The sequence below is a fragment of the Harmonia axyridis genome, chromosome 7 (assembly GCF_914767665.1).
Source record: "Harmonia axyridis chromosome 7, icHarAxyr1.1, whole genome shotgun sequence".
NCBI classification, from domain to species: domain Eukaryota; kingdom Metazoa; phylum Arthropoda; class Insecta; order Coleoptera; family Coccinellidae; genus Harmonia; species Harmonia axyridis.
The window spans coordinates 10,274,668-10,286,866 of record NC_059507.1 but is presented as its reverse complement, the minus strand read 5'-3'; the positions used below and the strand labels follow the sequence as shown (position 1 = coordinate 10,286,866).

The following is a 12,199-nucleotide window of genomic DNA, read 5'->3' as shown; positions in this document are numbered from 1 at the left end:
ATTTTTTTGCATTTTTTTTCAATGTTTCGAAATGTTGGTGGAAAACCACAGATTTGTATTCAGAACCTCGAAAAATATACGAAATCTAAGAATCCAAATTTATCCTAAAACTTTTCTGTGAAAAACACATATTGACTGGACTAACGGGTGTTTTTTTTCGAGGTATATAACTTTAAGTTGGCTTTACTGTTCAAGATGGCGACCGATTTAACAGCTGTCAAGTGATTTATTCTCAGTTTGGTTTGGCAATTCATCATGAATAGACTCACGCTTGAACAACGCTTGCAAATAGTGCAATTTTATTTCGAAAATAATGGTTCTGTGCGGAATACGTATCGCGTACTACGTCCATTTTATTTTGTTTAGCGATGAAGCGCACTTCTGGTTGAATGGCTGCGTCAACAAACAAAACTGCCGCATTTGGAGTGAAGCTAATCCTCAAGTGTATGTCGAAACACCGTTACATCCAGAAAAACTGACTGTTTGGTGCGCTTTATGGGCTGGTGGAATCATTGGTCCGTACTTCTTCAAAAACGATTATGGCCAATACGTTACAGTCAATGGTGATCGGTATAGAGCCATGATTACTAACTTTTTCATTCCTGAATTGAACAACCATGATGTCCAGGAGCTGTGGTTCCAACAAGACGGCGCAACATGTCACACAGCTCGTGCCACAATAGATTTATTGAAAGACACGTTTGGTGACTGCCTAATTTCACGTTTTGGACCTGTGAATTGGCCTCCAAAATCTTGTGATTTAACACCGCTAGACTACTTTCTGTGGGGCTATGTAAAGTCATTGGTCTATGCGGATAAGCCACAAACCCTTGACCATTTGGAAGACAACATTCGCCGTGTTATTGCCGATATACGGCCACAAATGTTGGAAAAAGTAATCGAAAATTGGACGTCCAGATTGGACTACATCCGAGCCAGCCGTGGAGGTCATATGCCAGAAATCATATTTAAGATGTAATGCCATAAGATGATCTTGCGGATAAATAAAATTCATGTCAATCGAATAATCCATCGTTGTTTTATTGCAATTTAAAGTTCTATAGCTCTAAAAAAAAACACTCTTTAGAAGCACATTCTTGAATTTGAGGACAGATTCGTCAACAGTGAAGCAAATCTTAGCTTTTGAGACCGCAACCGGCTCAAATATCGTGAATTACAGACTTTATGGCGAAGTGATAGCCCTCAAAAAGGTATCTATAATACAAATAGCCAAAATAAATTACCAACATACAAGAGCATAGAGCATAATACAATAAGTGATACTCGTTCAAAATCGACACTCCAAACATTAAACAACCGGATTTGCATACAGTAATCATGCTTTTTGATTCCCTTGGGCACTAAAGGGTTTCTCCCTTTTAGGGCTCTAATACTCTCGTACCCTTGTTATACATGTATGGGAGAGCACTCTGACTTGCTAGCTAGGGTAACTCAATGAATTAACCAGAATGGGAACCAACCAATGGTATTTCATTAAAATTTATCGGTCAACTTTGTATACGAAGAATAAAATATGAATGAATTCGAAGAATAAATAAGTTCCAGATAACTTAACTTGCAATTGGTCATCGACAAGATATAGTAGGTTTTACTGATCTGTCTTTAAAATAGCCAAGGTGTCCAAGAAAATTGAATATTCTTACTTCAGACAACAACTGGCGGTACAATACTTTCTCCATAAATATCGACGAAATAATAAAATGCTCCTAGAGTTGACAAAGAAAGGTGTGATAATGAGAAATACAAACATTTCCTTAACATGAAAAAGAAGAAAATCGATTTGTTACTCGATGTCTAGTCACTCCAGAGACCATAGAGCATTGTTGAATCTATAAATACGTATTATCTAACATTTAACGAGAGCAAACAATTAAATGAGCAAAGGTAATTTCGGTATTATACCTTTATACGTATACGTACCATCATTGGAGAAGTTCAAATAAATTGTGTTAATCATACAAGATAATCAGGGTAAACACCGGGCGCTGTTTGTACGACAAATAGAATTTTGTAACACGTAAACAATTGATTTCAATTGGAGGTGTCACGACTAAAAAGTCTTTAATACTCCTGTTTTACTAAAAAAACATCAAATTGTATAGATACAAGTTTACAAAATACTGTTTTTGGGGAGATTTACAGAGAGAGAGAAACGGAAACATTAGCTTTTTTCGATTTTCGTTTGGACTCACATAAACACGCAAAATCTCGACTCGATAGGGGCAGTTGTTATTGAAATATAAACCTTTTTTTACAATTTTCTTTTTGAATTTTCTGTACTTCGACTTGGGAATTTCTCATAAAGTTTGAAATTGGTAATTAATACCTATTTAAGTCCTATTTTTAATTGAATGTTCTTAACCTAAGTAGCAAGTAGGAAGTTTATTGAACTGTATCTAGACAATATATTACATAGAGTTTTCTGCTATCAAATTTACAAATTTCATCCACAAAAAACAGAGGTTACTTGATTATTCAAATGATGCCCACCGTTTAGGCATAATCATCGCTACTTTGCAATGAAGATGCCTAAATAAGTAGGAAACTATGATCTACAATTCTTAACATAAGCTTTTGCCTGGAATAGGAATATGGTTCTGATGGTAGGTACTGTGCTAAAAAAACTAATTTTGAATTGAAACTCAATTTGTTTTTTTTTTTTCAGTTACAACCTTGTATGATATAAATATTTATATAAAGTGGGAGTATTAATGTGTATACCCTTTTGGAAACTAATCTTAGTTTCGGGTTGATAAAATTGTAACCCTTAGACCACAAATACACTTGGTAAATGAAAATTATTCAGTATGTGGAATAAAAAGCACTTTGACCAAAATTGCCATCCCTATTATTCATACCTATTATGTTGTGAACCAAAATAATATGAATGGCTCCGCTTTTATTCAATTTTCATTTAATGTTTCAATTCTTCTATTTTTTTTCGTTCATACCTAAACTTAGTTATAGAAAATCTTAATTGTACAAACTTCAAATGAAAGAATGAACATATACATTTTCTTATATTGAATTCTTGAATGAAACAGTTGAACGACTATGAAAAAACTAGATATTTCCCGTCTATTCTCTTCAATTTTTTGTAGTCCGATCCATATCGAACTATGTTTTCGCCAATGGATATACCTAGAAATAATGCATATTCCAGGATTTTGTTTTGAAAACGTTACAAATTGAACGTGTTGAATAATGCAAAAAAATATGGAATAAACATGGAAAAATTCTAAAAAATATTCTTTTACATGGAATCATTTCACCGGCTGTTAGAACTTTAATAAAAGGGTTCAGTAGAGTCGTTTGTTGTCAATAATCTTGGAGGTTAATTAATTAATTCAGCCTTTAGGCTATTTTCATTATCACTTACCAATTGCAGAACCGTGTTAACAACCTCCTTGTTGGACACCTGACCCACCTCGATCAGGCCTATCAAGACACCGAATTTAATGTTATCCTGAAGGGGCATCCTGATAACTTCTTCAGGGTGTTTTATCTCACTTAAAGGGGGTAAAGTCAAATCCGCTATTGCGGACATTTTGGATGTTCGTAACAAACAAACTCACTAAAAATTTCCACACGAACACAGAAAAAACGCACTTGATTTCGCACAATTTTCAGTAAATTTTCATCACATGATGATAACAGGGTATAATATGCACTACCATGTTGTGTTATCTGACAGTAAACTTGACAGCCTGGCAGCCGCGCATTTACACAAGCCGGTGCGGAATTTCCACAAAGCTTTCAGGTGTTTTACTCATAAAAGGGAGATAAAGAAGGTCGCGAACCTAAAAAAGTCGAAGGATGAAATCTTTCGTAGGATATGAAGGTACCAATCATGCAGAACTGTTGGTAGGTGGCGCTTTTTGGTTTGCACACTTACAGATTACTAATTTTTAGGCATTTAGCGACATCTATAAAGCTAACAAAGAACAACCTTACTTTTGGATTAGAAAACTTCTAGCAAATTCTTGACCAGCAATATAGATGGCGCTTCAAATGAAAGTTTTTTATGAAACCCATAGACATAGAATAAATATTTTATATGTCTTTGGTAAAACCATAGATATAAATGAAAATTTACCTGGGTAAATTATCAAATTAATCTCAAATTTGAGGTTACCAAAATCCAAATATAACGAAACTGAAAACCGAAGACTTCTTATTGGATCTTTATTGAAACGATTTTTGAGTAGAATTCCAATGGAAATGTTATTGAAAAGTTCACAATCTCTCCTTCGAGTTTGTAGTAAAAATATTGGTTCAAGTTTGGTAATTCTTATAAGAAAATGTTGAAACCTTTTTACCTAAGAAATTTTTTTCAGTATAAACCAGTTCGTTTTAACAGTTATCTCAGTTCTGAATTGATCCAAAATGCACAGATTAAAACAAAATATGAAATTAGTAGATCCCCTGAAGAGTGGAAATATGTTGAAAGAATTTTGCCACCATTAACTGTTCCCAAGCTGGTACCAAGGGAAGAATTCCATTCCGAGTTCAAACCACCTTCTGATAGTTCCGAAAATCATCCTTATTTCATTTCAAGAACCAAAAATCATATGATACCAGTATATTTGCATTTAAGGCAGAGGGGTATTAGAAAATTTACTTTTGTTCGCAAAATTCAAGGTGACATATGGTTATTAGGTGAAGAAATTGAAAAATTTATTCAACCTATGAGTAAAAAACCCATAAGGATGCAAATCAATGAATTTACTGGAAATATAATAATAAATGGGGATTATGTTAATGCAATTAAATATTGGCTTCAAGCTAAAGGTTTTTAATGAACACTTATTGTATGTACATATTTAAAATAAAATATTTATATAGATGAATTTACTTCGCATCTAACTCTAAAAACAGTATATATTTCCTTTTATCCACAACTTGATAACTTATAAATTACAACAATGAAGGAGATTCTTATGCATATCCAATGAAAATTGTTTATATCTATTGGAATAATGTGCTATGTCCTCTACCAACCCAATCGACCATATGAACTAGGTCTATCAGAATCTGCTACAGTGGAATATCCAAATGCACCTGCAAAATCTGTTCAAAAAAGTTAATATTTCATTAGAACAATTCATAGCTATACATATATATCAATGTAAATAATCACTATTTAAACTACCTGAAGAAACATCTTGGCACGTTTTAGTTTCACTCATATCATTAGCTAGAGCCATCAAAATATCCAATATAAGCTCTTTACTCAAATGCTTCAGTTTTGGTAGTTTTGCAACTTTTGTAAAGTGATGTACTATCAGATCCAAAGCATATTTTTTCATATCGCTAGCCTGCATTTTATCAGCTGCTTCCAATATTTGAATAACATTTTCAAAGGTAACATTCATCTCCAAATTCTGCTTACAAAAAGCCTGTAATCTGTTGTTTGTGAAACTGTAGAAAAATGGAGCTGAAAATAGGTATAAGGAATCCTCGGGTGGCATATTCACATCACCGTAATAGATATATCGCAGAAGAGAGTCGAATGACTCCTTTGAAGGAACCATCTCCCCAATTTGTATCTGAAAATATATAATATATTGAGGCAATTTAAAAAACCAAAAACAACTATATTTCTGTGACTTTAGAAACTGATGAAAAAAAACTACTGATTTCAAAGACTGGTAATGATCTTAAGGTTATCTCCAGTTGGTGTATGGAAAATTTTTGTCCGATTCCCAAAAAATCTTCGCCTTATTTCACATAAAAAGTGAATCTTATGTCCCTTAAAACATCAATATAAAAACTTATACTCACTCTGACTGTATTATCATTAGGCATGAAAGATCTGAACATAGCTTCGAAATATCCACATCTTGCTGCTAAAATAGATTTATGTGCAGGTATAACATGGTTATCTAAAATCAAATCGATATCACAAAATTCCTTTCCTGTAGCAATCAGAAACATAGCCATATCTTGTTCTAAGGAACACCCATTGGCACCAGGATGAGTAGGGTCTACAGGGTTACTGATCCTATTTTGTGGCTTCTGTTTCCTGCGTATCACCTCTACCATCAGTCCTCTATCTAAATCTTCGAATTCAGTGCTCATTACTATCTGATTGTAGTTTGATTCTTTGACGATGAAACGAAGACAATGTTCTTTGATAAATTTCAACTGTAGTTGATCAGCATTGTGAAGAGCTACGAGGACGTTTTTCAAACAGATTGTAGCATTCAGATATTGGATACATAGGTTCTCAAGTCTAACCATGTTGAACTGCACTGCTAATCTGTGAAGAGTATGTAAGCAGTATGTTATAATCAAAATTCTACTAAGGTTAGTTAGAATTACGCTTAGACATAATAGTAACGTAAATTAGTGATTATTCAAAAAACCTACTGGGAAGTTCGCACAATTCTCCTCTATACTCACGCGGAGTTTGGACCTCATCTGTCAATTAGTTTGTTTAAAGTGCTCCATATTGTCTGTTCATCTCAAGCGTTTTGCAATGAATTAATGTATCTGTCTCGAATATCGTGTGCAATGAGGATACACTACAGGCATATAGTAAACGACCTTTATCAAAAACACGGTTGATCTGTTATGGAAGATTCTCCTCGCTTTGGTTAGCTATCATGTACACGGCGTCCCAAATTCGATGCTCACTGAAAACATCTCGAGAACTATAAGACTTTTAGAAAAAAATCTTCAAGGATCATAGATATCTTGATTCGTTCTCGAGTTACAGGGCGTTTCTGAAAAATGTCTGTTTCAAATATTTCGCTATATCTTGGTTTCGAAAAATTATAAAACCTTTTTTCAGTGATTTGTATGGTTAATATGATTCCCATAACAGATACTAGAAATCAATTACCGTTTTACAGATATAGAGGAGAGTTGGTAATTTTAAATGAGCCTCAAAGCGATATTGGAAAGGGAATTGTTCAAATGGCCTTATGTACTATCTGTATTTAACTATACAAAATAAAATAATTCACCTGTATACATCCATCATTCTCAAAACAATCCTGTTGCTGAAAGGATCCTCATCCTTCTTGGCTTTCTTCGTAGGATCTATACAATCCATGTAGATATAATTAAGAACCATTTCGAACGCTTCAGGATCAGCATCCGGTAATTTAACCTGAACGAGGGGTGTATCGTTGAAAGGTACCTTCGTAGTACCGAACAATTTCTCTAAATGCTTGTCCCTGTTTTCCTTCGCCTGCCTGATCTTAGTACGCAAGTATTGCGACCTTGCAGCCACCAAAGCAACATGCCCCATAATCCTGGTCTCGTCTGGTCCTATTAGAAATTGCAGGTCGCAAAATTGACGCGATTCCATAATTTTCCCAAAATCGTCATGTAAACTGCATTTTGGATAACTGGAGAATTGAAAACGGTACATTTCTCCACTTCTGACATTATTATCAACCGTTCCTCCAAAGATGAACATAGCATCACCGACAACAGCAGCAGCATGGAAAAGACGTCCTAGAAAAATACACCAAAGATGTATACTACCCTCATCATTAAGTTCTTCAGTGACCAGTGTAGATTCATTTTGATTCTGTGCGGAAATCGCTTGATCGATTCCTTCAATTTTTGGATACCAGGGACCGTATTCTCGACAAGTGATCTTTCAAAACGTATAAGTTCTTTCAGTGCTGTGAACATTGAATGTGCGTATAGGTTTTGAAAGATCACTTGTCGAGAATATGGTTCCAGGCTGATTTTTTTCACAAAGAAATTTATAGTTTTTGTTTTATACCAGTTTGAAAATTGGAAGGTTTTTTAATCGTATCTCAATTATTTCGATGATGAAGTTCAAAATTTATTCATGGGATGATTTCAAACACTTAGGTTTTTCTCATCGAATACGTCCTCAATCGAATCAAGATGAAAAATTGCATTTGAGTGTAGAATCACGAAACAACAGAGTTGAGATTTTTATGTTTTGCAATAAAATAACCATTTTCAAAATCTTATAAAATTCAAGAAAAATAATTGAAAAACAATTTCAAATGGTTACAGATCCCAACGGGCAAATGTTTTGTTTGTATCCAAATAATTACAATTTCAAACCTTGCAATTCATACTGATTGCGCTATCAGAATCATAAAGGTTCCGGAAATTACACGTATGCGCATGCTCAACGCGTATCCGCCCGGGAAAAGCTGAAATTCGAATGGGAAGAGCTATGATACAAATCGTATAGAGTAACGGCACTATATTTTTTTTATTTATTTGTATTAAACTGCAAGAAGAAATTCCAGAATCCTAAATCTAAATATTATCAGAAACAACAGAACTAAATTATTTCACAAATAGTTACAAAGCCAAAGGTAAAAATTAATAGTAAAAAAAATATATATACCAAAACATTTGAAACAGAAATCAGTATCAAAAATGAAGACACATGTATTATTATATTCATTAAGAGTATTGAGAATTTCACTGAAGTACATCGGACAGAAACTCCTCTATAGGATAATAGGCCTTCGAAATCATCAAATTTCGGAGGCGTCTCTTGAAACCATCTTGAGTTTTGAAGTCCACAGGAAGATGGTTATATAACTTTATACCTAAATAGTGGCTTTTTGTGCATTGTTGATCCTATGATATGGAATACAGAGATCATTTCTATTGCGAGTAGCGTATTGATGGAATTCGCCAGTCGTAAAATATTTCTGTTTATTTTCATTAATGTAATTTAGACATGAAAAAATGAACTGGGAATAGAAGATAAGTATTCTTAATTTTTTGAAATATTCCCTGCAGGAAGTGGTGTTATTAATACTCGCAATTGTTCTTATGAAATCGAAAATAGACCTGAAGTATTCACCTGAAGGTACATATGAATCTGGTACTGGATGAACCACAGACCAAGTTTGAGAATCCAGATCGAAACAATGTAAATCGTTAGATAGGGTACTATCAGCAGCTCCTCCAAAAACATATAAATGCCTATCAAATGCCACCATTGAATGGCCATATCTTCTAGCAGGAGGAGCGGGTGCTCCTCTAAGAATATGATCTGTGGAGATGCGCGTCCATCTGAAAGAGCAAATCAAAAAAAATTGACAAATTCATTCAGTAGCATTATGATAACGCATTTCTTAATACTACGGCAGATTGATTTGACGCCTATCAAGGAAGGAGTGGCAATATTATCCGAAAATTCATCCATGCAAACCAAGCTGTCTATTTCGGAAGTTTTATAAACTTTATAAAAAGAACAGTGACGGATTGAAACAGGTTTTGTGCAGTATCAACTGCGATATTAAAAAGCAAACAAATTTCCTCATACTGGGCCTGTATAATTTTGACATGAGATTTTGACCTAATTTCATGAGAATCATCGAAATTATCGCTTCATAACTTTACAACGTCTCCTTTTTGCCAATTCATCTTTTTATAAATCAATCAACAAAAAATTTCATATTGGAAAAAGAAATTGGAAAAAGATGAGCCACCTCTATGGTAGAATGACATATTTCTTGACAAACCGTAAAAATGAATCAATAGTCAAAATTCTATACTCTGTGTTCTTCTTAAATTCACTTTAAATCAAAAACATAATTTGAAATAACTGTCACGGGCAAGCATTGTGGTAGTACTAAAGAAAGCTGAGTTGAAAAATAATTGATTTAATTCTTTTGACATTTGGATTATTAGAAGTGATTTCAATTAAATTGATTAATTTGATAAAGAAAAAACCATGCCAAAGCCCAGGAAGCCCAGGAAGAATACTAGAAGAAGTTCATCTTCTTTAAGTGGTAGTTGGGATTCCGATTTTGAGTTACAGATGGACTTACCTAGGACAACTAATAAAAGAAATACACGAACAACGAGGAAGCCAACTTCTCAAAAAGCAAAAAATTTGAATAGTTCTATTGTTGTTGTGGATGATTCTGATGAAGAATGTTTATCTACAATAATATCAAGATATAAAGTAATCAATGAGAGTGTAACTAATAAAGTAGACGATTTCTTCAAGTCTAGTGGTTTGTTATCAGATGATGAAGATGAACCAATACTACCAAGTTTTCTTGCAAAGAATAATGAAAAGGACCATGAATCCAGAAATGTTGATACAAATGCACCTAGTTCATCAAAAACAGACGAAACAAAAACAACTAATTCGGATAGTGTTGTAGTTATAGATGATGAACCAATCGAAATTACTACGAGGGAAGACATTGAAAATTATTGTAGGGAAACTGAAGACATCCTCAAATCTGCTAAAGCTATACTTGATAAATTTACTGGTGCAAAAACTGAGGAAGAAACGAGTTCAACAGAAAGTAATGTTACAAAAAATAATGGAAATGAACAACCAAGAGGTTTAGGAGAATGTCCTGTTTGCTATGAGAATTTGTCTGAAAAACAAGTAATGACAACAAAATGTGGACATTTATTCTGTAAAGTTTGCATTGAAAGAATTGCAATTAGCATTAAAAAATGTCCAACATGCCGTAAAGCAGTAAATAAAAAAAACATAATTCCTATATACATTTGATCTTGATGTAATATATTGGATGTCTTTTTCAAATTCAAATTTATTCATTCAAAGCATAACAACAGTGGTAAATTTACATCTGATATTTAGTTCTAAGTTATTTCTTATAAAAATTATCTTTAATAAATATTTGTTAGGTTTTTGGATACTTGTATTATTATCAACTTGTGGAATATGTTACTATTCTATAAGTGAATACTTAAATGATAATGATTTTTGGATAAGACCTTATAAATATAATTTATTATCATTTTTTATGATCAAAGACCTACTCAAGTTATGTATTACTTTAATCATTAGATAATGATTTTCGTTCTGTAATCATAGTGAATTTTGATTGCTGCAACTAGCAAAATCAGGTAGGACGTCATAAAATCTTTAGAATTCGTTGTGCATCAAAACAAAAAATGAAACAATACTTACATTTTTTCCTGAAAATTGAATTGGAATAAGGAGTTTGTAATTTTTGCGCCGCTCTGCCCACTGAAAACAAACATAGACTCTCTAGCTACAGCGACTGGAAAATTGCAACAAGTTGGTGGACATTCTCCTTTTTGCTCTATCTCTTCCCAAAACCGTGCATCACCCTATTAAATTACAAGGATTTTATATAAATAACTCATAAATTCTTGTGAGTTCATAGATTAGTATCCCAACCAAGCATTTATAATTTTGAATACTTACTACTAGTGGAATCGTCCACATGTCATTTAATCTGGCATTTCCATCATATCCAGCAAAAATCCATAATTTATTATCATATACAGCAGCTCCATGAGCTGATCGAGGTACTGGGGTTGTACCAATAAATTTCCATTCGATCCATTGGCCAGAAAGAAACTTATATTCAAAAAGATCGTTTTTATTAGTAAGATTGGAATTTGAATGAATATCTCCAGTATATCCACCAAAAACATACATAGAAGAATTATGGACTACAGCAGAATGATGGTATCTAGGTGCTGGAGGTATACCAGTTGCAAAAGCTCTGCCCCAAGATTTCTCTTTAACATCAAACCTGAGTAAATCATTTAGCATACTTTTACCATTATCTCCCCCAAATACGTATATTGCTTCCTTGAAAGCGACAACTGTGTGTTTACTTCTCCTAGAATATTTATGAATCGAAACAATCACAACATTATCAGAATACAGAAACAAACCTAGCCCCAACAAATTCATCACATTCTGGCATACGTTTCCATCGATGAACAACCTCCATAGGTCCAAGCTCTAAAGTAAGAGCATTATCAAAACAACTACTGCTACTTTCTGCAACTGTTGAAGAACTCATTTCAAGATTAATCAGTCAATTTGAGAGAGTTTATTTTTAACTTCTATCTTTTAAAGATAGAATACTTTTATTATTCATTGATATTCGTTATTAATAATTTATATTTAGGAAATGTTTATTCTTTCTTCATTTTTGGATAACATATTAGTTATCATTTCTTCTTTAAAAAGAAATTGAATCTAATAAAATTCCAAATGTAAAGCAATATTAATATAAACAATAACCATAGAACCTAATTTAAGGTTAATCATAGATTCCGAACAAAATTGATTTTATAACTTCAAATAATCAAATGTTATTTGTAAACAATAAACATTGCATTTCAAAATGAGACTTCAATTCCTTATTCAAAAATCACTAACAGGTCTGTTCATTAATTGAAGAATATA

At 33.2% G+C, this 12,199-nt stretch overlaps 3 protein-coding genes across 3 annotated transcripts; 2 read left to right on the top strand and 1 right to left on the bottom strand.

The window, feature by feature from the left end:
- Nucleotides 1–4,114: 4,114 nt before the first annotated feature.
- LOC123684996 (probable 39S ribosomal protein L49, mitochondrial) lies at nucleotides 4,115–4,871 on the top strand. The gene is made up of 2 exons (XM_045624542.1): nucleotides 4,115–4,305; nucleotides 4,359–4,871. Exons 1-2 carry the CDS (start codon nucleotides 4,237–4,239, stop codon nucleotides 4,818–4,820), a joined length of 531 nt encoding a protein of 176 aa, XP_045480498.1. The 5' UTR covers nucleotides 4,115–4,236; the 3' UTR covers nucleotides 4,821–4,871.
- Nucleotides 4,801–12,034, bottom strand: LOC123684993 (leucine-zipper-like transcriptional regulator 1). The gene is made up of 8 exons (XM_045624537.1): nucleotides 11,680–12,034; nucleotides 11,201–11,624; nucleotides 10,940–11,103; nucleotides 8,840–9,051; nucleotides 6,993–7,488; nucleotides 5,806–6,283; nucleotides 5,174–5,570; nucleotides 4,801–5,091 (listed from the first exon to the last, which is right to left on the bottom strand). The coding sequence occupies exons 1-8, from the start codon at nucleotides 11,808–11,810 to the stop codon at nucleotides 5,015–5,017; spliced, it is 2,379 nt and encodes a 792-aa protein (XP_045480493.1). The 5' UTR covers nucleotides 11,811–12,034; the 3' UTR covers nucleotides 4,801–5,014.
- Nucleotides 9,514–10,660, top strand: LOC123684995 (E3 ubiquitin-protein ligase BRE1-like). Its single transcript, XM_045624540.1, has one exon. The coding sequence runs from the start codon at nucleotides 9,716–9,718 to the stop codon at nucleotides 10,514–10,516; it is 801 nt and encodes a 266-aa protein (XP_045480496.1). The 5' UTR covers nucleotides 9,514–9,715; the 3' UTR covers nucleotides 10,517–10,660.
- Nucleotides 12,035–12,199: the final 165 nt, after the last annotated feature.